This window comes from Poecilia latipinna, unplaced genomic scaffold (assembly GCF_001443285.1).
Source record: "Poecilia latipinna isolate Pla-1442-1.1 unplaced genomic scaffold, P_latipinna-1.0 Scaffold850, whole genome shotgun sequence".
Lineage (NCBI taxonomy): Eukaryota > Metazoa > Chordata > Actinopteri > Cyprinodontiformes > Poeciliidae > Poecilia > Poecilia latipinna.
The window spans coordinates 95,781-122,055 of record NW_015113466.1 but is presented as its reverse complement, the minus strand read 5'-3'; the positions used below and the strand labels follow the sequence as shown (position 1 = coordinate 122,055).

Here is a 26,275-nt window from a genome sequence, read left to right as displayed (position 1 = left end):
AGCATTTATCATCATTACATAACACATTATGCTTTCCTTTGAACTATGTTGTTCTTTTTTTCTTCCTTCTTTTGTCCAGAAATTACAGTTCAGACTAAACTGATAAACTTTGGCACTTCATTTGACCTTATTCCAAATAAGGAGTGATAAATTGTGTAAACAAAAAAAAATAATAATAATATAATAATAATGATAATGAGGATTTTGCATGTGCAACTGGTTGTCATCATGAAAAGTGTCAGAACCATAAAGACCATAAAGAAAGATCAAGAAGAAAATGTTTATGCTGGACCAATAATGACAAAACAAATATCAAATGTATATGCAATACCCCATGTTTTGCATATTAATGAATGTTAAATTTATTGTGCTTGTAAATCTCGTCATTTCGCTGACAGGATCTTATTTATGTGTTTGTTCATCAGGTTTGCATGTGCTGTCAAGTTGCACTTATTTTTGTGTGTGCAAACCTTTAGATGATCACCTACATTTTTTCTGTTGTCTGTTAACAGACAATAACGCTTCTGGTCTGTCATATCTGCCTCTTCTTTTTCTTTATTATCCTCACCTTCTACTGTAACTTCTTGACATCATGTTTTTTTTTGTTTCTGTCTTCCTTTCCCTTTCCTTCTCTATTTCTCTGTGCTTCTCTGCCTCTCTCTCTCTCCCTCCATCTCCCCACTTTCTTAGAATAATTTCTGTCTGTCACTTTTTCTCCTCCTTTTATTATATCCTCTTTTCCTCTCCCTCCTGTCATGGCATTGACTTCCCTGCCTTACATTATCACTGCTGTTCGCCCCTCTCTCCCAAATCTACATTTTCCCCTCGACTGTAGCTTCTTTCTGTCACTTCAAGTACAAGACCCTGTATTTCTCAGCAGTGTCAGACAGAGAAAAGAGACAAGCCAATTTCTCTTGCAGCCAGTACCTTTTGGTCTGTTTGGATAAAGAAAGGGATAAGAAATAAAGACGGGGTGGCAGTCAGAGCATCAGAGAAAAAAGAAGAGTAATGGAATGAAGCCAAAGATAATTTCTATACGGTTTCAGATATATCATGTATTTTATGTTTTCGTAATTATAATGATAATTACCCTAGTGTCCACAGTGTTTGTAGTTCGAAAAACATCATAGAATATAATGTTAAACCCTTTGGGGACTGAGGCTGGTTTTATTTCTTACAGTCTTATTCATTTGCATTTTTGAAACTCTGATATTTGTCAAAATACCGAGGACCTGATCTACACAGAGTCCAAAGAAGAAACTTTAAATTGCATGAGACAGAAAAAAAAAATGCACATGCACTAGGTTGCAAGCGATCTGCAAAGATTGTGGGTGCGATTGATTTGCATTCGCAAATGATAAAGAAAAGATGAAGTAGAAAGTTGTTATCCTCAACTAATAATTAAAAAATAATAATAACAGAACATTTAATTTAAATAAGTATACAATATGTTACAATACAAGAGTGAAAACATTTAAAAATCCTTCATTCCTTGCGTATATTTCTCTGTCTTGCGTCCTTTTAACTTTTTGTCCTCGTTTCCTAACTTTCTGGTTTTCCAACTTCCCTCCAGTGTCATTTTTCTTTGTTTCCCTCCATCGGTCCTCTTTGCTTCCACTTTGTTACTTTTGTAGATTTCATGTTTTATGCGTATGTGCTATAAAGACGCTTTCTATAAATTTGAAGTTAACTTGAGAATTTTTACATTTGTATGTGAATGGTTTGAAAAAATATTTTTTGAAAACAACAGAGAGCTATTGGAAGTTAAGTAGTCTGGAGAATATGAAATTTTCCTCTAAACATGTGAGACACCTTCAAAATGAGAACAAAGAGTTAACAATGAAGACCAAATAATAACATTTTGATAGAAACACAACATGGAGGAAAAGGTAAAGGACGTAAATCCTTTATGGTTGATGGTTTGAACAAAATTATATTGTTCCCCACTGTGATCTCAGAGGAACCAAATTCCATGTACTTGTATTGTTTTAATATGTACATACCATCCATGTTACCTGAGTTTTTTCTTATTCAGTGGGAATTTGTGTAAAAGAGAAACTCTATTTAGCCCTTGACCAGAGAGAAACTCACTCATGCAACAATGGAAAATGATATAAGAAAGAAATGGAACTGGGTGATCTGTGTATGCATGTGTGCATCTGTAGTGAATCCGATAGGTATGCATATATCTAAGCATTCATGTATGCACACAGTTCTTTGCAGTGCAAAAGTGACCAAGCATAAAATTCAACCTCAAATGATTAACACTTCCGAAACTGATCTTAAAATCTTCTTGTGTTCTTCTGCTGCTTTCCTTTCTTAAGCTTCTCTTCAGAATTCATCTCTCCCATGTTTCACCATTAGATCATTGCATACTCTTTTAACATCACCATTTCCTCTTCTCTGTATGCATCTGCAAGTTTTTATTGCAACATTTTCAATCCCACGGCCCATTTTCCCAACTTTTCTGCTTACTTTTTTGTTCAGTTTTATTATCCGTTGTTTTTTTCCTCCCATTTTGCACCCTTTTATGTAGCATTTTATTTTCTCACAGCTTTAAAAAAAAGTATCTTATTGTCCCCCTGTATTTTGAAAAAAAAAAAAAAAAACAGCTGCAGGACAACAGAGCTCTAATGTGCTGATTCCCCCTCCGTTTTCATATATTCTTTTCACTCTGTCATCCTGTAAAGTTTGCCATTGCAGTCATCCATCGGTAATGACAGTCGGCTTTTAATTAAATTACTCTGTCTCCATTCCCTCCCTTTGCTCCATGACAGAAAGATGAAGCACTAGCAGAGAGCCAACCAGCTGTTTTCTCTCCATTCCCCTTTTCTGACATCCTAGACTCTTAACTAATTAAGATCTTGAAGTTGCCAATCGAAACTTTTCAAATAAACGCTCACAAATGTATACAAATAAAAGGAACCCTTGGAAGCACGAGCACAAACACTTTCAAATCACACACATAGAATATGTGTCCAAGTAGAGATGAAGCAGCCAACCATGTGTATATAAACTCCCACTTTTGGGAACGTGAGACTCACCAGTTAAGCTAACATGCATGTTGTTGAACTGTCGGATAAAATGAGAGTATTTGACACCCACATTTACACAAAAAAGAATCAGAACAGATAAAGGGCCTTGGCTTGTGGGTGTGATGTTTCCTGCTAGCCCTCCTTTACAGCTTAGCCCACTATTTAAATTAGAATAATTTAATTAGCTTGACTTTATGAGCACTGATCTGTTTTCAGTTTTTATGGTCTTGGTAGTGCTATAAAATCTTTGAAACCGTTTTTCCAAACTCTTAATCACAGTCCATTTTATCCAATGAAAGGAGCTTTCAATCTCCTTTGATCTCCAAGCATGACAAAATTGGGATGGCATTTCGCCTAGCGAGTTAATTGTTTTACAGTTTCGATCATTCTTCCTTTTCTCTCCGCTGTTGTTGTGAGTTTTATCTTCTGATCTTTTTCTACTGCCTTTTGGCTTTCTCCTTCTCTTTGTCTCTTGTTCAGACGTGGCGTCTTGACCTTCTCTGCTCCCCTGTTCTCTCACCTATCCTCCTCCTGCTCCTTTTTTCCCTCCCCGAACATCTGTGTGTGTGACAGGCGAAAGAACAGTGACATTCCCACGATGCTTCCCGACTCCCTTTTCTCCTTTTATTCTTTCTCTTTTTTTTCCCCCTTTTGGCTGATGCTACCATTCGTTTAGCCTGTCACCTTTAATTCCCTCACTTCCAACATTCTACATCCTTCCAATTCTTGTATGATCTTTTGAGCCCATATTTATCTCTAGATCTTTCAGTCCAGCTTTGCCCCTTTGATATCCATCTGTATGTTGTGGTAACCCTGCTTCTGACGATCCTTCCTGTTCAAATAGTTTTGTCTAATGGCGGCCCTGCTGCGTCATGCACTTGTTTGAGCTATGTTTAAATGAGCAGTAAAAAAACTATTCCTTCTACTTAAAACAATGCAGCTTAGTGAGTTGGTTTATCGCAGAAAATCCTAATGACAGATATTGAACATTGATAATCTAAGTTTTTTTTTTTTTTTCTTTCTGCAACCTCTGCAGTTAACTCCACTTAACTAGGACACCTCATGTTTTTTAGATGCTGTATAATTTTTATTTCAAAGATTTTACTACTAGCTCAGAGCGTACCTCTCTAGTAGTTAATCAGGGTAACAGCTATTAACTCTTTACTGTTTCTTTAATGTTGGAAGTGTACTTGAACCAGCTCTTGGTTTCTAATGCATTTTCTTTGTCTGTCGTTCAGACTTTTTTAATTTGTGTTCTTAATCATTTGCTTATATTATCTATTTGCCATGAACTCAGACTTGTTCCTCACCTTTTTACTCATCCCCAAACTTTTTTTATAACTGATTGTATTGTATATCTTAGATATATTTAGATATATTAGATATATTTTACTTTTGCTGCATTGGGTTTTTAAGGTATTGACAATCTTGTATTGCTCACTGTAGGAGTTTTGTGCACACCACTCTGTAAACGGATAAAGCCTGAGGTTTTTTTCAAAATCCCATTTTCATTACTCAGTGCAAAACTTCAACAATTTAATGTTGTATCTATAATCTTTTACACAACCTAGGATAGTTTTTTTTTATGCTGCAATATATTTTTGTAAATTAAGCTTTACTGGGAGCAGACTTCAAACCTAAATTGTCTTCGGTAGAGGGGTAATGAAGCAATCATGAGTCTTTTTCAGAGCAACTTTGGAACTTTGGCTTTGCGTTGCACTGTAAGGAAGTATGCTGGAGAAAAGAAATCTTTGATGCCCTCCATTTTGAAATGTCATCCACGTTACAGGTGCTGGAGGATGGTCGCCTCTGGACAGTGACCATTACCAGTGGCTCCAGGTGGACCTTGGTTCTCGAAGACAAGTGAGCGCCATTGCAACACAGGGTCGGTACAGCAGCTCAGACTGGACAACGCAGTACCGTCTGCTCTACAGTGACACGGGAAGGAACTGGAAACCATATCATCAAGATGGCAACATTTGGGTGGGTAAATTGAAGTTTAGGTTTATATTTGTGTGTTTAAGTTGTGAGAACATGGAGACCTCTTTATTGCTCACTAACACTTCACAATTATGTTGCACATAAAAACGGATAAAACTTGAAGAGTACTGGCTATTCTTCTTTGCGGAGGCCCTACAATTTCCACCGGTCTGGGTGTCACTGTACTTTTTTTTTTTTTTTTTTTACTGCGTATCAGTTATATAACTATCTACTCTACTGTCTGTCTTGGAAATATTCTATACAACACAAGAATCAGCACAGGAAACTTTACAAAAGCAAATAAAATAAAAAGATCAGAGGTGGAATACCTGTGGAAAATCCCACCTTTTTGTTGTATCACTGTGGAACTTGGTTTTTCTAATGCCCATTGTCAAGGTGCTGAAACCGATAAAGCACATTGTCTATTACACAAGCTTATGAAAATAAAGACCAACATTACTCCTAAGACAGAAAATGGGTACAGATTTCCATCGACATCCAATCTACTGCTAAGATAAGGTAAAGCATTGTGTTCAAGAGGTATTCCAGTCCATTCCGAATTTATTTTAAAATAATTTTTTTTGCTTTTAAAACCCACCATGGCCTTGCCCCATCCAATCTCTCTGAACTGTTGCAGTGTTATACACCTGCCTACTAACCTGATCAGCTGCTTGTCCCTGTATCTGGGACTGAGTGTGAACTTAGAGCAGATTGTGGTTTTGCTGTAGCAGCTCACAAACTGTTAAATGATCTGCCCTTGGAAACTACAGAGGCGTCTTCTCTATCTGTTTAAATCTCTTCCAAAACCTTTCTTTATGCCTTAGCATTTGACATCATGAAATCTGTTGTTTTTAGGTAATTCTCTTAGGTCATTTGTTGCTTTTAGGTCATTTTTATATTAGTTGTTTTTACTGGTTACTTGTGTATTTTCTGCTAAAATTTTTGTTTTTTGTTATTATAACTCATTTAACTGACTGTCACTTTGGTTCAGCGCTGGTTATCAAAATGGCTTCATAAAGTTGGACTTAAATAGATTAAACTGCAAAATAAGAAGAAACTTGTAAACTAGGTTTGGCTGGATTTAATGAACTTGCAGTTACCAGTAACACTGCGCTTGCCGCAGTCTCTTACTTATTGAATAGTTTTTATTTGTCTGTGAAAAAACAATTTTATGGTGGAAAATTTATCAAGTTCCTGTCAGCTAAGTGTTGACCAAATTTGAACTATTTCTCATTTCTTTTAATCCCAGTTCAGATGGGAGGTAATTCACACAGACTGCAAAGAAAATTAAATTACATTTCTCTAGATTAAAAAATTATGAATGTAAATGGATGTATTATTCATTATAATATGACAGTCCTTTCTATAACCACAGTTAAATCAAAGCAGGAAACCTCTTCTTGCAGAAAAAAAGACTGTTTCACAGTGTGGTGCATTTAAATATTCATCAAACTATTAGCATGGTTTTTACCAAGTGTAACTTCCAAGTGAAAGAGCTTATTGCAGCACCGACTGGCCCCTGGATGCAGGAACTAATCTTTTACTTCCTTGTAAACGTACAGATACTATTTCAGTGTGTGAATTTTTTCCAAGTGAAATCACAGTGACCTTAACACATATGTATTTAGTTGATACAAGTGCAGGCCATTTCCCATTTACTTTGTGACACTCTTCCTCAGTCTCTTTTGTTTGTGCTATTAATGTCACGTTAGTCTCGAGGAAAATTTGTCATGCAGCAATCAGATTTTTTTTTTTAAACCCACTGGTAAAAATTCACATATTAGCTGCATCACAGTGCGCAAAGCATGTGAAAAATGTAGTGACTTATAATCCAGCAATTATGGTACATTCCTTGTCGAGAGATAAGTCAAATTAATTAAAGTTTCATTGGAACTCTAGCAATATATCACAGTTTGAACTTTAACATTTTGGGCTTTTGAATTTTTTTGAATAATATGACATTTTTATGAAGAACATTTTTCATAGGAAGCTTATTTGCCGTTTTAATTAGTCTCTCCAACCAGACTACCATGTAAGAGTCGCAAGACAACGATCGTGGTATTTGTAATAGCTAGTGGAAGATTTCACATGCACCACATTTTGTTTGCAGATGAACAGAACTCCATTCTCTGTCAGCAAGAAAAAAGGAAATTGTATATTAGTTCATATTATGGAGTGGACCATTTTTTCTCACGTGGATGTTTCATATAGATGTCTAAAAAAACACCTGATCTGAATGGTGGATTTTGAGGTAGATGGGACCAAAACTTGTGTCTCCAAGCAACATGCATCTTGCATGATTATATCAAACTTTTAGAACCAGTTTGTAAAATATGCTGGGGAGAAACACAAACATTGCTTAAGTCAGCATAGACAAAGTAGAGTTTTCTTCTCCAATATGCCATGTTTGTCACCGACTACATTTTGACTGACTTTCTCAAGTTGAAATGAAATTGCTGATTGATTGGACTACCAGTTCATACTATCCATCATATCTAGACACTTGAACCTGAATGTTAAGTTGTTCTTTGCATTCAATCTCTGACACCTCATTATTGTTTAGATTCAACAATTATTTTTTAGAGCTGTTTTCAGTGACACATGAGGATATTTAAGCTGTCACAAATAAATAAGGTTGTTGTTTTATGCTGAATCATAATTGTTTTGTGATTATTATTCATTCTGAAGAATGTTCCTCTGCCATTAACCCTGATTCATTGCCTCTAATATTTCTGCAAACACTTTAAAAACAACATTAATCTCTTTCGTATTTTGCAACCACAGCTGAGTTTTTGCCTCCGTTTTGTCTAGATGTATGACACACATATTGCTTTTTAATTTATTGCCGTTGTTAGTCAAAATAGCGCTTATGTAAACAAATAAAAAGCTAATCATTTCAAGCTGGGCATATCTCATAAATAATCCATGCAGCAGGAGGGGAAAGCAGAGTGCATCCTTTTGGCTCTTTCTGGTCTCATTTGGAAGGGGCCAGTGGAGAGCAGCAGTCTACAAGAATGCAGACACACACATGTTGGTTGCTCCTTGACACAGCTTGTTGGTGATTAAGACCATCCTCCGCACCCCCATAAACTATTTTTGCCATGTGCAATGTCTGTGTGTAAGCTGTGCTAATATTGAAGCAATCAGCGCTATTGATCAAATGGATTAGAGGGGATAGTTGAGCACATGAACCAGCTTAATGTTTCTGTATCTCTCACTCACACACGCGCACACACACTGCTACCATCAGACCCTGTTTCAGCCTGTTCAATCACGTTCGGCTCAATCCCCATTCACCACTGAATGAGGCTCGCACAGTGATCCCCAGAGAGAAAACCACCTGTCCTGCACTTTTATGTATGAGAGCTCTTTTCAGGAGGCTTTAGCCACCAATCACCGCCTGCCATTACTTTTTGCTGATGACTTAACGCCATTCCTGCCAAACTGAGAGGTCTGACTACTTTTGGCTTTCATCAGAGCTTGTTGTCTCAATACTAAATCAGCTGTTATAACTCCATGTCTCGTTGTGAAGTACAATCAGTGAGCATGTGCAATGCAATATTGCTTTTGTGAAAGATAATGTTTTAATTTGAAACTAATGTACCACTAAGGGGTCACAATGACACAGATAAATTACTAATAATTAATAAAAACCAAAAGCCCATCCTTTCTCCAACTTCATTTAGTCACTTGCATCATGATTTGCACCCTTGAATAGATCTTTGCATCAATTTTTTTTTTCTAATTAAGCATAGTAAGTAATTCAAGGGATAGAATAAAATTAAAAAGAAGTGTGATTTGAGGTTTACCATTTCTATCATGGTGGTACAGTTTATTAACAGCAGGAGATAAAGGTGACAACAAATGCAGTAGTGACGCCAATCTTGCTCATCTAGTCAGAAGTCAAAATGAAATATCAAACCACATTTTTAGGGTCAAATCTGTTTATCAGAAATGATTGGGACTAATGATCTCTGATCATTTTACTACAGAAGACATATTTCATCATCACGAGGCAAAATTAAGTCTTCTTTTAAAAAGAAATTTGCAGGTGTCAATGTTTTTCATCCAAGCACAGCACATATGATAATTAGCACCTCATAAGTGTTCATACAGTGATTTTTGCACCTGACTACTTTGTCTTAAAGCACACAGTTGTGGAAATGAATGTTTAGGTAAATCCCTAAGATTTTACGTTATCCTCAATGGTAACTGAGCCATTACTTTAGTGTAGACACAATGTTTATTCATACTGTTAGAGAGTAGACAAGTGTTGAGCAAGGAATTTATTTTTATTTTTTTCATAAAAATACATATTTTCTTAACTAAGTATGTTAAGTGTCATGTTAAGGTGTTTGGAGAGCCAAAAATAATGTAGACATATCAAATAAATTGACAAATTATATTGTTTTGAGTTTTTTTTTTTTTTTTTTTTTTTGTCATTTTAATTTTCACTTAACCCCGCCTCCCGCCTGGAACGATAGCTGGAGATAGACACCAGCTAACCCCCCGGCCCCAATAGGGACAAGGGTGTACAGAAAATTGATGGATGGATGGATGGATAATTTTCACTTACGCTGTCAGAAAGGGCTATGGCTAACCAAAAAGACAAGGATGCATGGTTATAACACATTCCGGATTATTATCGGCGCACTGATACCCGAGAGGTTCGCAGAAGGCAGAAGTGAAAATTGGATATTAAAGAAGTGCAAAATACATGCAATTTTTTTAATGTGTTTCATGTTTTTCAATTATTAGAATGATTTCTCATTATTGGGTCCTCCCAACTCCACTTTTCCTGGCGGCCTACATGCAGCGCTCATGGTTGGACCTACAGAATTGACTGTGCTTAGTGTGACAGTCTTTTTGGAAGACCCATTGGTGCCCAAGCTTCAATTTCCTTGGTGAGACCTTAATTCAGTATTGACACCAGCCCTGTTTAGTCAGCTTTAATTCAAATCAAGTTTGTTTGCCTTGAAAGCCCCCTCTGTTTTTAGAGGTGTGATTGCACAATCAAACTCTGATTCAGACCAGAAAACAATCTCTGGTCCGCCAGAGAACCTAGCTTTTGATTCTGTTGAAATCAACTCTGGTGCGGTCCGAATGCATTTTAATACCAAATGGGCCTGAGATTGCTTTAGAAGCAGGTAGCGGACTACAGCACAGAGGATTCTGGGTAAATACCATCAAAACAAACACCCATATCTAGCGCTAGCAGGACATATGGCTCATGTGTTTTTTTTTTTTTTTTTTTGCTAAAATCTAAGAAATCAACAGCAGCTTAAATATAACTTCACTCCACTTTTGTTGTTTACATACAGAGTCTACTGGGATGTCAGGTGTAAATAGACCTTCTTTTTAAGAGTCAGAACTAAGGAACAACTATATATATATCATTTCATTATTTGGGATTAAAGTAGATATGTTTCTGCGAGTGGTGAAACTGGACTTGATCTTTCACAGCAAAGGTTATCAAGGGTAACAAGTAAAGTGTGTCACTATTAGTAGGTCGCAGTGGTATCCACTGTGCTATAGATCGTATTTCAGTTGAACATCAAGGTGTTCAAACAAGCATTTCCTACTCTGTGTGGAGCTTTTTTTTTTTCTAGTGTGCAACTGTGCCCTTTTTGTAAGTACAAACAAATGTGTATGTGCATTCTCTAGAGGAAAAAGCTACTAGACTGTGGCTTGTCAGGTAAATAGTTGAGGAAGTCTTTGTCTTATCTCAGTGATAAGGTTTAATTCGGTTTCAAAACCTACAGAGAATGCACTGATCAATCACACACCTGCATATAAACATCAGTGGATTGCACTCTGTGTCTCTTTCTGCCTTCTTTTTTTTTTTTGCACGACCACTCTTATTAATCTTCATTGTCAGTGTTGCCGAGTGGCAAGAACAACTGGATTGATGAAGTCAAAGTTAGGTTTGAGATAGTGATTATAATATGGTTTTTACAAAATGCAGTATCCAAATAGAGATATTGATTAAAGTAACACTCATTGCCTTCCAGTATGCAAGATCAGGTTAAGAAAATAAGGTTTAAAAGCAAAACCCAGACATTCCTCTCTCTTGGACAGCCTCTCTCTTAATCACATGGGAGAAGGGAATGGGAGCTACACTAACAGCCAAATCTTCTAAAGGTTTGCATGTACAAAAGCAGGTGCAAGCGTGATGGCATGTGCAAACTTGATCTGCAAACAACACGCAAACAGGACTGTCAGCAAAATAACCAGAATAGTGGCTGCAAAAAAGTCCCTTGTACAAATCCTGGGCTGGAGTCTTTCTGTGTAGAGTTTGCATGTTCTCCCCATGCATGCATGGATTCCCTCTGGCTTTCATGTGGAGAAGTTCTTTGCTGACTTCTCCAGCATTTATACTGACTTTCCCACAATGGCAGCTGGAGATGGACGGAGGGTTTCACATCCCTACAAGGATACACTGGTATAGATAATGAATCAATGGATGGATGGTTGTCAGAAGCACAGATGTTAAATTTACAGACATAAATGTGGTACTTTACAGTGACTTCTACTCATTTCCTTTAATATAACTTATGTGGTACTGTGAATTTTTCTTTTTTCAATAATGTGTCATTGACAGGTACTGTCAAATTACACTTTTTCCAGTTTGATATGAACAGGTCATAATTATTGAAATTTGGAACTTTTTCTTTTTTTTTTTTTGGAATTCAAGTGATAAGTGATTTTACCTTGAAAACAATGATATGTTTATTGCATTGCTGACTTTAACAAAGTCTACAACGTAAAACAGGAATTTGCAAGTCAAAACGCAGATTTACAGAAGAGTTAATTTGCAAGTGTGAAGGCATGCAACCACACACAGAGGGCTTCATCTGTGCAAGTTTTATGTGCAGCTAAGCATGGGGACTTTGCTCCATCAGTGTTGGTCTTTTGTGATCTGGGGAACGAGGGGGGAAGGTGCCAAATGTTCACAGCCTGAGTAATGGGCTATTAAAATTCCATTTTTCCCTTCCGTGCATGTATGTGTGAATTTATACGGAAAATACTGACGAGGGTTCCATGATGAAATGTTTCTTGACCTTAAGTTTAGCGCTTTCACTATTTCCTCCCTCCTTTTTCCAGTGTCTGGCCATAATTAATGAGAGTAAAAAGCAGTGCATGAAAAAGGTACTGGCATGAAATGTTCAAAAATTATCCGTAATTTTTCGTCTAATAATGTGAGGCAAAGAAACGAATCCATTTTCTGTGGTCACCAAGGCTTTGGTCGACCCTTTTAGCAGCTGAGGGCAGTTAATGAAAGGCTGAGTTGGCATAGGCCATAATGGGAACAAAGAAATGTAATAACTTACAGGCTTCTATATAAAATATTAAAAGAATGCTAGAACCAACCATATATCTTTTTATGTGCAAAAATACACATTTCACAAAAGGAGAAACTATATAGAAACTATAACTGCTCTAAAACATATTTTTGTGTGAAACAGTAAAGTCAGAATAAAAAGAATCACGATGTTGTTAATGTCATCATAGACACAAACTGCTATGGTTCGTTTCTGAATAAATTAAGTGTTGTGTCGCTTATTTTCCAAACAAGCAGCAACAAGATCTGTGTGGCTCAAGTAAAAGGTTTCTAGCTATATTGAGAAAAAAGAAATAGTCATGACTCTGGATGATCTGGAGCGATGGATGATCTGTATGCTCCAGCATTGTGAAATCCTGTCAGAGAAAACTACCGGGTTACTTTGCTGTATCCTTTTACACATGGGGCCTGCAATAATCTGTGCATATATCACAGAGCTGTTACGTAATGCTGAAGTTGTCAAAGAAGACAGAACCGATTACTGGGTTTCGGCCATGTATGGTTTTATGTGGACAATTTTATTTGGAAAAACATGTTCAAAAAAGAATCGCATCACTCCTTCTTGGTGTAGGCATATTTTCTGAGGTGTTTCATATGTAAATGATAGATGTTGTTCTTAAGTGTTTTCCTATACAAGCCCAAACTGATTGTAGAAAGTATTTAGGGTTAGAGTTACTTTGGGTACCAGCAATATGTCCCTGGTGACTTTCAAAAAACTTATTTTGTTGCATTGGGATTTTTTTTCTCTCCCAAATAAATCTAAGGCTGTATTTTTCCTATTCATGATTTGTGACACTGCTTTAAAAGATAATATTTTTTGCTTATGCAGTTTTTTTTAGTTTGCTTATTTAACTGCAAAAAACAAACTAAAAAATAGTGAAACTATGCAGTGAATTCCATTAAACCTATATTTAAAAAAAAAGAATAATAATACTCAACAATAGACGTATGAACCCAAAATCAGTAAGTTGATTTCTTCCCGTTTGTCTCTGACACGCAGTTTTAAAATGAATGAATTTTGATTCTCTCAGAACCAATGATGGGGACTTGAGTCAGTTGCCTGGAATTTTAATTTTCTGATTGTAGAGAAGTGGTTAGAGTAGATAAAAATGCAATAATTTGCTGTTTTGAAAATCAGCCCTCAGAATGTGGTGCACATAGTTTCTGGAAAAGAGCATGGTCAGAATTTCCTCTTTTCATATTCCTGGTCTAAATTAAGCATGACCAAAGATTGGCCTGCATAACTGGCTCAGGAAACGCCACAGAGTCGCACAAACAGAACTATGCTCAGGCTTTCGCTGAAACACAGAATTTCTCTATGGCCCGTCTGTTTAGTCCCAAGCACTTGTCAGTAAAAACAAAAGAACAGACCAGCACAGACTGATTTCCCCTGCCTTTTCAGAGGAAACACACACCAATGGGCCTGACTCTGAGCTAGTCCAACAAAGAGTCCAGTGGCAGCAAGCAAATGCCAGAAAACAGCTTTCACTTGTTGTTTCTTAGTATCTGGAGATCTGTCCACAGCCCTGTCCCTGGCCATCAAAACAGAGACACACAAATATAACGCTCGCATACAGCCAGACACTCCCTGCCACAAAAAAGACTCTCACATCCAGGAAATGAAAAAACATTCAGGCGGGGAGGATAATTAAACGAGCGGGGAGCAGAATTGACGATGAACCGCTGAGTGTTTAGACAATGAAGGTAAAGGTGTGTGAATGTGTGTGTTTAGATATGTGTTGGTGTGTCTTCTGTCGATATAGTGAGAGACGTTTGTGTGTGTGTGTGGGGGGGGGGCAAGAGAAGACAACAGCAGGATTTGCGGACAAGCTGTAGGAAAGTGATTTAGTTGTGTTTTCTTGAGAGACAGCAGCCCTGGTGTTCGAAAACAATCAGCTGTGACACTGACCAACTGTAAGCTTACCTTATTACTTTTTGTTTTCAATTCATATTTCCTCTCTTCGTTTTCCATTGATCACATAGTCTCCCTAATCAATTGACAGAAACGCTTTGCTATAATTCATCCCGTGTTTTCATAAAACAAAATATATGTAACTATGGTAATCCCTTCAGTTAACATTATGTACATAAATACAACAGTGGAATTGGAATTGTTTTATACGTTTATATACACTTACCTTGAGCAAAATCTTCAAGTTGCCTTTGATACTTTGTTGACTTTGCTGTCATATATTAAACTGAGTGCTTGATCAAATACATCCGCAGTGTGCATAGAAACACATTGACCCCGACACAAACAGAAACCAATACACACTACATGCAGTGACACATACATTTCCAATTACTCAGTGGTTTGCTGTTTAATGATTTGACTTTGACGTTAGGGGAATTAAATGGTTGACTTGTCCGACTTTAGCAAGGCATTTTCTTCATCTCCATCCTCCTCTCCTCCCTGTCTTCCTTTCTCTCCTCTACTCTGCATAGTAATGCCTTTGAATTGAGCTGTTCATTCAGCCAAGCAGAGATAAGTGCAGAATTGCAGGATGAACACAATAGAGAAAATAAAAATTGGGATGGGGGTTGGGGATGGTGCTCTTAGGTGGAGACAAAAAAAATTGTTTTGTTCTCTTTCTCTTGCAGTCTTTCTTATGAACTGACAAGGGCAAAGAGCAATGTGTGGTTTAAAAAAAAAAAAAAAAAAAACATCCCCCAAATACTCAGCCTAGGCCTTAGACAATAGTTAATATTCAGTTTTCCCCCCTATGTTCATGAAATGAGCTTTACAGTGACATCAAGTTTTGACGCTACAGATTTTCCTAAATAGCATGGAGTTCAGGCTACATCTGTGCATGTGTGGACTGTTCAACCATTCTGGCTCAGCCAATTAGCCAGGAGTGTTTAAAAATAAAAAAAACAAAGAATACTGGAAGCTGAATAGAAAAAAAAAGAAACAAGCAGAATGGATGAAAAAAAATACTGATCAAATGAGACAAACTGATTCATATGTAAAACATGCTAAGCTTGGAAACAATCTAATAGTGAACATTATTGAAGAAATATTTTATTTAAAATGTTTATACTAAATGAATTAGCATTTTTTTCCTTATTTTTCATATCTTAGCAGGTGATACGAGGCTATTCTGAATTAGACATCCTGCTCATTTCATATATATGTGTGTATGTATATATATATATATATATATATATATATATATATATATATATATATATATATATATAATCTGAAATTATAATAAATTTTCTTGTTGCCTGTTAACATGTTGCCCATCTTCTGATCTTCTGAGAGAGCAGACAGCGTGTTGAGCATCTCTCCAGTTAAATGCAATATTTATTTTCTTCAGAAAAACGAGAGCTGTTATAAATATATGGACCTTAATCATTTTTTTTCTTTTCTTAATAGGTATGACCAGCATGTTTCCTGCATTCAGAACAAATGTAACTTCTTTTCTTTTTTTCACAGTTTGTGACATTCATACCGTGCTGAGTGAGTGCTGCAGTCTCTTTCAAAAATACTGCCACTGAGTAAGACACTTAACCCAGATCTCCAGGATGTGAGCACCTGCAGAGAGCTGAAGCTCCAGTTAAAGTATTCTGAAAGGCTCTGCGATGACTCATGTGGAGCTGTGTAAATTTGAGGCAAGGCGATAGTAAAACCATGTTTGTGTTTTCAGTTAACCTTTTCCTGGATAAATAAAGATTAAAAATAAAAGCAAGGAACAGTGGATGTTCAGTGGCTCTGAGCTTACCATGAACTTTTGACCATCTCCTTTGCAGATAGCATATCTTCAGGGGTACATTCCTGGGTCACTGAGGAGTCGGGTCAAAGCAAGACTGTCTGAACTGTTTTCTGTTTTTTTCCCCCCCCTGCTACAGTCGTCCTCTTCCCTGGCCACTCCAACTCTTATCTGAAAAAGCACATGGCTGTGTGGTGTATTTCTCTCAACTTGTTACCTACTATGTTATTAATGATTTGTCTCCCCAACGGTTTACGCCAGCTGCTCTGTGCATATGTGTGTGGACGAATGGCACAGGGAATAGGACTGTGGCGAGCATGTTTATTTCACACAGGAGGGGGAGGAACAGAGGTCGAAAACAGTTTAGGGCGTGTGTAGAGGTGGATTATTGGACAGTTAGAGGTTGTCCCCTCGTATTTTCGTCCGAGTGAAGAAATGGAGCAGGAAAACCGAAGACAAGGGGAGGAAAAGCGTTATTATTATCTTAATATAAACGATATTACCATAGGCTGTACACAAAATAAAAGTGAAACAAAACGGTTCGTAGGAGCATTTCACTTGGATTTCATCACATCTGCGACACATTCAGCTATTGCTCTATAACCACTACACCACAAAAATAAAAAACAGAGTCATATACAAATCAGGAAACAAGATTGAATATGCTGTCGGGAGATTCACTCCAGCAGCCTGTCATTGAGATCTGACATCCAATCCACTTACAGCAACGATGCATGAAACAACAGATGAATGCAACTCATGCTGTCAAGCTTTGATGAATATAAAACAACTTGGACATGTCCCAATCATAGGCTTTGTATGAGAAATGGACATAGCCACTGTGACATCACCCAGTTTCATGTACACTTCACTTTTGAGGCTTTTTTATTTTATTTTTTTTACACCTTTGGGTTTTAAAGTTAAGGAGTTAAAGGTGAGGTGCAAAAGATGATGCGACTGAGATGGTTTTTATATCAATAAGGAAAAACAGAGTTTTTTTCCTTGTTGATATAAAAGTTTTATATATACACTATGAAAGGGATTTGGTAAGATAAAATCGGAGGAGAGTCATAAAATTATTGAACAAAAACATCCCATTTATAATTTGGTACCTGTTTTCAAATTGTGATTGCCAAATTTGTCGAAAAAATATATAAATATGTAAAACAGAAACTTTTATCTTCAATAGAAATAAGTGTTTTTTTTTTGGCTTGAAGAAGCAATCTGAACTAATGCAAAAATACAAGAGTATTTAGCATTAACTTGTTCTTTTTTTTTCCCACATTTACTCTAACTATGCTATGTATAATGTAATGAGGCAATTCTGGAGTAGTGCTGAAAAAAACAGTAATATTATATGGGGGGGAAGAAAATACATCATGTATGTTCTAGGTTTGGCTTTCCAACGTAGCAAAAGCTTATTTATGTGTTTGCTTTCACTTCAGTTGATAACATATAGTGCTGCAGAGTTCATAGGGCAAACAATCCCCCTGAAAAAAAGAAAAAATATGAGCCTGTATTGAAAATCTAAAACAATCAAAGGTGTGTATAAAGCTGCTTAATCTTCTTAAACGGGTTGAACCTTCATAATTCGAACTATGTTGTTGGTCGAGAGTCAAAAGACCTTGCTAGCACTTAGCCATTAGACTGGGATGGCATATTGTAGGAGAAATAGGGTTTAATATTTTACACTTTCATAAAATAAACAACAGCAAATATATTTAAAAAAAAATAATCCAGCCAGACGTAGTTCTTACGATTCCCTGCGTGGCTGTTAGCTACAAAGGCTGACATAACCAAACAGCAATTCCAACAAGAGCTGTCATCATTGTCAAACTTTTAGTGTCACCAGTGATATGCTTGCTTGGTCTTTGGGGGCTTGTTCAAGTGTCTCCGTCTTGTGATGCCAGATGCTTACCATCTCCACTGTCTGTCTTCCTCGTATTGGGTTTAGTCCCGTCACTGCTGTTCCAATTGGAAAAAAAAAAAAAAAAAGCATTGGCAGCAGTTTATTTTGAAGCACATCGACATATCTTACTTGGGCACATCTTCTGTTTTTATTAGCTTTTAGCTGGATCTTATAATAAACCATACGGTTTTTTGCTAGGTTTTTGGTGATAATGTATATATAAGTCTTACAGTTATGCATTTGTCTTTGAATATTCGTTCCTCATTGTTGTTTTGTTTTGTTTCTCTCAGGCGTTCTCCGGAAACTCCAATTCAGAAAGTGCAGTTCGCCATGAACTGCAGCAGGGAATTGTGGCTCGATTCCTCAGGCTCATCCCAGTAGGCTGGAGTGAGGAGGGACGTATTGGGCTCCGCATAGAAGTGTACGGCTGCTCATACTGTGAGTTAAGGCAAACATCTTCTCAGATATTGGTTTGGCATTGATTTTCTAACAGCTGGAAGCTATAGTTCCTCGATTGTTCTCAGACATGGCACTGTGTGCTGGAAAATACATAATTCCACCCCTTCAAAAATATTTGTTCTTTAAGCTCTTCTCTTATAGATGTCATATTCTGATTTTTTTTGGATGCATTCTGCATTTTAATGACCTTAACACAGACTGAGGATCTGACTGCATCTTTATGAACAGTCTGTCTTATTCAAGTCAACTACATGACTTTTTTTTTTTTTCCAATAACCCTCAAAATATATTCAGAAATTTAAAACAGTCGTACTTTGTCTAACCTTGTAGGCAAGCACACCTTTCAAGAGAGTTTCTTTCAGCATCTCAATAATCATGCAGTTCATAGAAAAAAATACTTTTTTCATTTGACGACCAGATCATTATAATATGAATACTAGTTAGAAAAACAACATGGAAGCCAGATTAATGCACAGATTTTAACTTTTTAGGCCATGATGTAGAACTTTTGACCCAAACCTTGAACTGCCATATTCAACAATTTGTTGGTCTGACTTGTTTTTCTCTTTTTTTGCATTTTTAAACACTCGTTGCAACCGTTTCCTCCATTGAAATAATAATTTTAAGAGGCTTAAGATTTTAATCAAAACTGTAGAAAGGACCTTCCTATTACTAGAATTAACTAATTTAAACTCTGTATCAAAAACGGTAGCATTTTTCCTGTACATGAATAAAATAAGTATAATGTTGGCAAATGTGAAAGTGAACAAAAAAAGTTGTCAGATGTTCATATCGCAATATGTCGCAAAGCAATCTGTGCTAATTTCCTGATTGATTCTTATTGGGATTTTAGGATTTGTAGACTTTAGCCACATAAAATTGATACTTTTAGCTCTTTGTGACATATTAGTATATATCACACACATAAAAAAAATTGTCAAAAAAGAATTATAAATTATTCAGTTTATTACATAAATAACTTTTAAGGTCACTGATAAGAATCAAAGTGCTGAAGCTAAATACAGTCTAAATTTTGTCAGATATCTTCTGGGTTGGTTGAGTTTATTACACTTAAGGACTGAAATCATGTCCATTACTCTCTGGGACTTTATTTTAAAGTTAATTGTATCTTTTAGACACACTCTTACAACACACTTACGCTTTGCCACACAAAAAATAATTTTTAGTTCCATTTCATGGATCCACTTAAAGTGATTTATAATGGTTTGTCAGATGTATTGTAGTCATATTTAAGGTTTGTATTTCACATTAGATGTTCACATAGACCCTTGGTAATGGCTTTAGAAATAAATAAGTGATAAACCTATTTCGCAGTGCACATTTTTAGACTGGAAAACAAAACAGTCACAACCGACTCCTGCTTTTGAGTAAACGCATCATCTAGGGAACTGACTCTCCTGCAACCTCTCCGCTCTCATTCTATTAAAGGGCGCCAAATTGATTTTGATAACAATTTCAATTAAGCCTGTGCATAAATTACTTTTATAAGTGACACACGTACTTCTTTCATTCTGGAGATGTGATTATATAGTGTGTGGATACGTCTGAGCGTGTGTCTAAATGTGTGTGTGAGAACACAAGGGCATGCATTGTATTCTAGTCAGTTCTCAGCATCATTGATTACATTCCCTTGTTTCATTTCCTCCCCGCGTCAAAAGAAGCAGGTAAGTGATGATAAGGATGACAAGATGTGCTACACATTACCCAGAAACACCGAGTCAGACAGATATGTGTTTCTGAAGGCAAGCAGAACAATTTGCGTTAAAACAAAAATATCTGCCCCCTTTAATTTACATCAGTTTTCTCACAGTCTCAGCCGTACAGATTTCACCATGAAAATAATGACGGTACCATATGATATCTTCCCATTATTCAACATGAAGCTGGCTTGCAATGGCCAGGACATTTTTAATTCATATTTAAAATTTACCACAACAGTAAAACTACTGGGTTGACAGTAAATGGTGTGTTTTTTTTTTTTGTTTTTGTTTTTTTTTGTCTTTTTTTAAAAAGTGCCTGTGATGTTTTTGGCAATATATTTTAACAAAAAATATTTTAAAATGTTTGCTGTTTTTTTCTTTAGACAATGTAATGGAGAGAGTGTTACTAAATGTTCATAATGCAAATGTTTGTCCATCAAAAGTTTCATGTGAACGTTTTATTTCCTAACCGCAAAAAAAAAAAAAATATATATATATATATATATATCTTTATCTTTTCATGAGAAACGCTGGCAAGTTTGTGATTGCAGCATGTTTTTCTTTTACTTTTTTAAGTCTGTACTGCGAAAGGAAAACACACAATACAATTATGATACTGCTCTCCAAAACAAAAACTATGTCGTCAGCAACAGAAAGTGTAAATGTTTCACAGAACACAGCCGGGACGTGCAAAGTAAAATCACACTTTTTCTTTTCAAAACTAAATTATGTAAACATGTCGTAAGATTAACCTTTTTCACGTAAACATTTCTTCCTTTTTTGCTTTGGAGCATTGTTCAACGGGTTATCTCTAAAGAACGATGTAATATAAAAAAATTCAAAAACATCTGTTTGTTGTCAAAAATGAGCTCGGAGTTTGTTTCCGACAGATAAGAACGTTGCCCACCATGAGTTGACATCTGTTAGATTACAAATAATAAATACACAACGTAATAAATAAACACATTCTTTCAACTCAGATATAAGTGATAACAGAGAGATACTCACAACTGCTTGCACATGCACACGCCCCCCGGTCAGATGCATCATATTTCAGAGATGTCTGTCAGCTGTGTTTTGAAGCCTGCGGTGCTTTCTCATGATTACCCTGTCACTACTCCTTCCTTCAGCATTCAGTCAGAAAATGAGAACACATACATTTGTCTGTTCTTCTACCCACCCTTCTCTCCCTGACTCCTCAGCTTCTTAGAATCTGTCCCTCGTAAAAAAAAAAAATGTCCTGCTTCCCAAACGAAAGATAAGAGGAGAGGTACAATGTAGGCCCATGACCAAAAAAACAAAAAAAAAAAAAAACAGAATGAAAAAGGAGAGCACAAAGGAGAAGTAGTGGGAGGCGAAGGAGGCAGATAAATATAGATGTTATGTTCCAAGCATAATCGCCAAATATGTTGGCTGTAGATGAAAATCCTGGGTTTTCAGAGTGTGTGATAATTAAATGCAATGCCACATTATGACTCATCTAAGACTTTGCAATAAAAGTGAGTGTCTGTGCGTGTGCGTGCGTGCGTGTACATCTGTGCCAAAACTAGGGGTTGTAAAGCAGACATGATCTACCGTGCTGTGGAATTTACATGCTCATTTCCATTACGATTAATGTAAAATGTAGAGAAAAAAATCTATTAAATCATTGTCGAAAAAAGACACAGCATAGATTATGTGTTTAATAAATCAAAGTCAGAAAAAAAAATTGTTAAAAAATGTTTGGATTAAACAGTGATTAGGGAAATTTCAAAGGAGTGCCAGTGTGTTGCAAAATTGTTCATATGCCTTTTTCACTGTTTGTAACATTACAACCACAACAAAAATATAAAATGATGGCTAAATAATGCATGACTGCCTTAGTCATTTAATAAATAAAGTATGGCATGCATTTTTATTTAGCCCCATTTTAATCTTAAATTAATCCCACTGCAATCATTGCCGTCAGAATTAGCCGTGTTGGCAAAGAAACACCACCTGTGTATAATTTGTACATCATAAAAAGTTATTTTATGAAGGCCTCAAAGGTTAGTGAGAGTAAACAAACAAAGATCAATAACCTTAAAACTGCAGTAAGTAACTTTCACATATATAAAATAAAGTTATCTAATTGTTAATTTACATACTCTTTTCCATTAAAACTTGTCAGTATGTCATGACAGTATGAAGTCCCCTGATATGAGGCAGATAATCTCTAAAAAGATCAAACTCCTCTGCCTTCTACCAGTTCTCAAATACACAAGGGTGATTGACAGCGCTAGCACCTTTCTCCTGGCTCTGATTGGTTGTTTTTGACAAGAAGTGGCGCATTTTCTTGGATGACAATAGTAGTACTGGGAGAAAGTGAAGGAGCTCAATATGCTAAGATTATCTGTCACTGTTATGTCAAAGTGACAGTTTTAGCAAATATAGTTATTTTTATAAAGGTTGCGTACTACAGCTTTAATGTACAAATTAGAAACAAAAAATGAAGAACTTTAAACGTTTGTTTGTTTGTTTTTTTAATAAAACAACATCCTTGTTTTGAACATCTCATTGAATCCATCTACCCTAATTGGAAAAGCATATGACACAATTGCAAACTTATGAAATTGTAGTTGGGGCAGGTTGTCCACTCCACCTACAATTTTAGGTCAGGTCAAACAAGAAGAAAATTACTCATCCAAACTGTCCCAATGTAACTTTAGAGGAGCATCAGAGGTCCACAGACCTTATTTTGCTGGAGACATTCACAGATTAATGTATTTCATCAATAGATGGACAATTAAAAAAATATTTTAAAAAATCAATTTCAACTGTTTTAATTTCAAGTTTGTCATATTGCAGTGACCTTTTTTTTAAGACTCTAATTTGTTGCACAGATGGCAAGGCTTGTTTCCATGGAGACATTTTAACCTCCTAATAACTTGGTGCAGTACTTGACTGACCGTAGTGGGACCCATGTGGCATCTCTCTGGCATAGCTTTACACTATTGAATAATATGTGTTTAATGAGCTGGATGGCACCTAAAAGCCTTATTAAAAAAAAAGAAGTATGTTTGTGGTCAAATCTACACCCAGGTGGCTAGTCAATGTAAAATAATTGATTTATAATACATAGTTTAACTGTTGATTGGTCTTTCTCGCACTACATTTCTATGTATTTTCTCTACAAGATGTATTCAGAAAGCTATTTGTGGGTGCTAAAGAATTCTCCAGTTGTCCATTTCAAAATTGTCCATCTAATTTTGAAACTTAGAAAGAGTTACACAACTGTTCCTAAAATTGCTACAGCGAGCAGGTCTGTGTTTAGACCACTGGCTATTTCCCTTGGCGTCCTCAGGGGTAGGATGTTAATCCTTTTCATCGCTTATTCTATCAGTTAAAAATGATGCGTTCACTGATTTATAATGTGCAACATCACTTGTTGATTTTGTCGGCTCAGATGTTCTTAATGGTGATGATAATAAAGTTCAAAAACAAAAGGAATAAACCACCTTAAATTCTTGATTTACTTGGAAAAAAGGACACTAAAATAGACAAACATTGTTTCCATTGGCTTGATTTAATGTCTTTCAATGCTCCTGGATTTATTTTTAAAGTAATATTCTTTAAGAATCGAGTGCAGAAAGAAAACAGGTAGAGGAAGCAAAGCAGTTTCAAAACTGGGGAAAACTGGAGAAAATTGGCGATGATCATTAATCCACCCCCAACCCAAGATTGCAACAAGGCAGAAGATGGAACTGTATGCAGAATCTGACATTGATTATTATAATAGGTTTGCTAAATATCATTATGTTTCATAAATGTGACAACCTGAACAGATACTTTAGAATGAGAAATATTGCATCTTAATTATGGATGTTTGTGGTCAGATTTTTCATTCTGTTCTCTCTGCCTTTGTTACCTAAAATCCACACGCAGACACACCAATGTTCTCTACACCAACCCCTTGAACTACTGGAGTGATGTTAGAAAGCTTGAGGACATGTCTCAGCCACTTCACCTTATTTTTCTCTGAAAACCTGAAAAATCTCATTCTGTTTGTTGTATCCTTTTTGTGCCTAGGCTCTGGTTTAGCAGCACTTGCGAGAGTCAAAACGTAAACGATTTACTTTCTTGTAGGGCAACGTATAGTATCAGACTGACGATATGTACAAGCAGAGAATATTCAGCTGATATGGACATTAATTATTGAAATTTTTACATCTATGTATTTCTAGCATGCGTTATGTTCAGAAAAACTAGGTACATGGAACGATGTTGTCAGGTGTTCTGCGCTTCGTCCCCCTTATTACATTGTCATGTCATGTTTCTACAGAAGCCTGTACAGATCAAATCAAATATCAACTGTATAATAGGCTTTCTCACTTCTTTATGATAATCACAACTTTTCCTACACACTTTTATTTAGAAGAGAATGAAAGGGTGTTAGTTGGTTGTAGGCTTTGTATTTTTTGTTTCTTATTACCCTCACTCAATTTTCAAAACTAGTCATTAGTTGGGTGTTGAGACATTACATTTCAACAGGCTTTTATATGTGTATTTGTGTATTAAAGGGATGCTGTTAATTGGATTGACTTGCATATGACGGGTGGTCATCATGAACATTTTTTTTAAATTAAAATCTGCAGTTCTTAACATTTGTCATGTATTTTTCTTGGTCTCTTTTAGGGGCAGATGTTATCAACTTTGATGGGCAGGGAGTAATCTCATATCGTTTTAAGGTACACAATCTACAAATTCATTATTTCATTCTTCAAAACTTACTGTTGCAAAACAATACAGCAATACAGTTGGTTTTAAGTTACCATATTTTTCGGACTGTAGGCCGCTACTTTTTCCCCACGCTTTGAACCATGGGGTTTATAGCCCGGTGCGGCTTTTCTGTGGATTTTTCTTCAACCACCAGGGGGCTCTTTAGCTGGAAGGGACTCATTGGAAGTCAAAATTTGAAATCAAAGAAGAAAGTGCTGATTTTCATTTAGAACAAGCACATGTATGCTAGCAGCAGGCAGGGCAGAGAAATGTTTTCAAACTCATACGCCCTCATCATGGAAACCACACAAAGAAGTTTATATGATGGAGTTTTTAAATTGAGGGCGGGAGCAGCGGAGATACCAGCAGTTTATAGCCCAGTGCGGCTACGGTACGTTTCCAGTTTATTATTATTATTTATTTATTTTTTTTACTTTGTGGGTGCGGCTTATAGTGTGGTGCGCTCTATGGTTCGGAAAATATGATTAGTTTAAAAAAAAGATTCATGGTGGTCTGTCTAAATGTAAATTATTTCCATTTTTGTATGAGCAACACTATGGATTTGGTGTTTTAAAATTTTTACAGGTGAAGAAAATGAAGATTATAAAAGATGTGATCGCCCTGAGATTTAAAACATCAGAGAGCGAAGGTGTAATTCTCCATGGGGAGGGGCAGCAGGGTGACTACATCACTCTGGAGCTCCGCAAAGCCAAGTTACTACTGCAGATAAACCTGGGTGAGTAATAAATCTGTGTAATGTGCAGGGAAATGAAGCAAAGAGGTTATCTGCTTGCTGACTGTCCAGAAGAGTATTTTTGAAAATATGCAACTGCTTCAAGTTTTTACAGTCAGGTGGTTGTTGAATTCCTTTATTCAAAGTTAATATATTTGTAAGGTCATTACTTTCCTTACATATCACTTAATTAATATGGATTTTTTTACTGATGGAAAAAATACACAAAATCAAGTTTAAATTTTGTTAGCAAAAATTAGAAAATATTTCTTGATTCTTTTGATAAATTCTCCACAATAATGAGGTAAATTTACACTGAAACATTTTGCACCCTATTGTGAAACTGTTTAGACTTTTTTACCAGTTCTAGACTATGGAGATAAATTTTGTTTACATATGCACTTGATATTGACTATTTAATATTTGTGTTTTTCAAAACATGACCTTGCAGTATACATTTTAACTGACTTTAGACTTGTCTCAAAGGACCATTATGTGAGAATATAAATAATAGAAGCAAAAAAAAAAAAAAAAACATTTCTAGTAATATGAGTTATATTTATAAAACAGGATTGTACTATTGGGAAAAAAAACTAGAATGACAGTCAACATTTTAAACTGGTGTCATCATCTTACTTTAGTG

General features: G+C 36.1%; 1 protein-coding gene across 2 annotated transcripts in view; it reads left to right on the top strand.

Moving 5' to 3' along the window:
- LOC106956856 (contactin-associated protein-like 2) overlaps positions 1-26,275 on the top strand; it is a 226,538-nt gene that overhangs the window by 107,007 nt on the left and 93,256 nt on the right. For both annotated transcript variants that reach the window (XM_015047932.1, XM_015047933.1), the window contains exons 3-6: positions 4,825-5,018; positions 18,273-18,420; positions 24,816-24,868; positions 25,485-25,635. In XM_015047932.1, the coding sequence (XP_014903418.1) occupies positions 4,825-5,018; positions 18,273-18,420; positions 24,816-24,868; positions 25,485-25,635 (546 nt within the window). The remainder of the gene's footprint in view (positions 1-4,824; positions 5,019-18,272; positions 18,421-24,815; positions 24,869-25,484; positions 25,636-26,275) is intronic.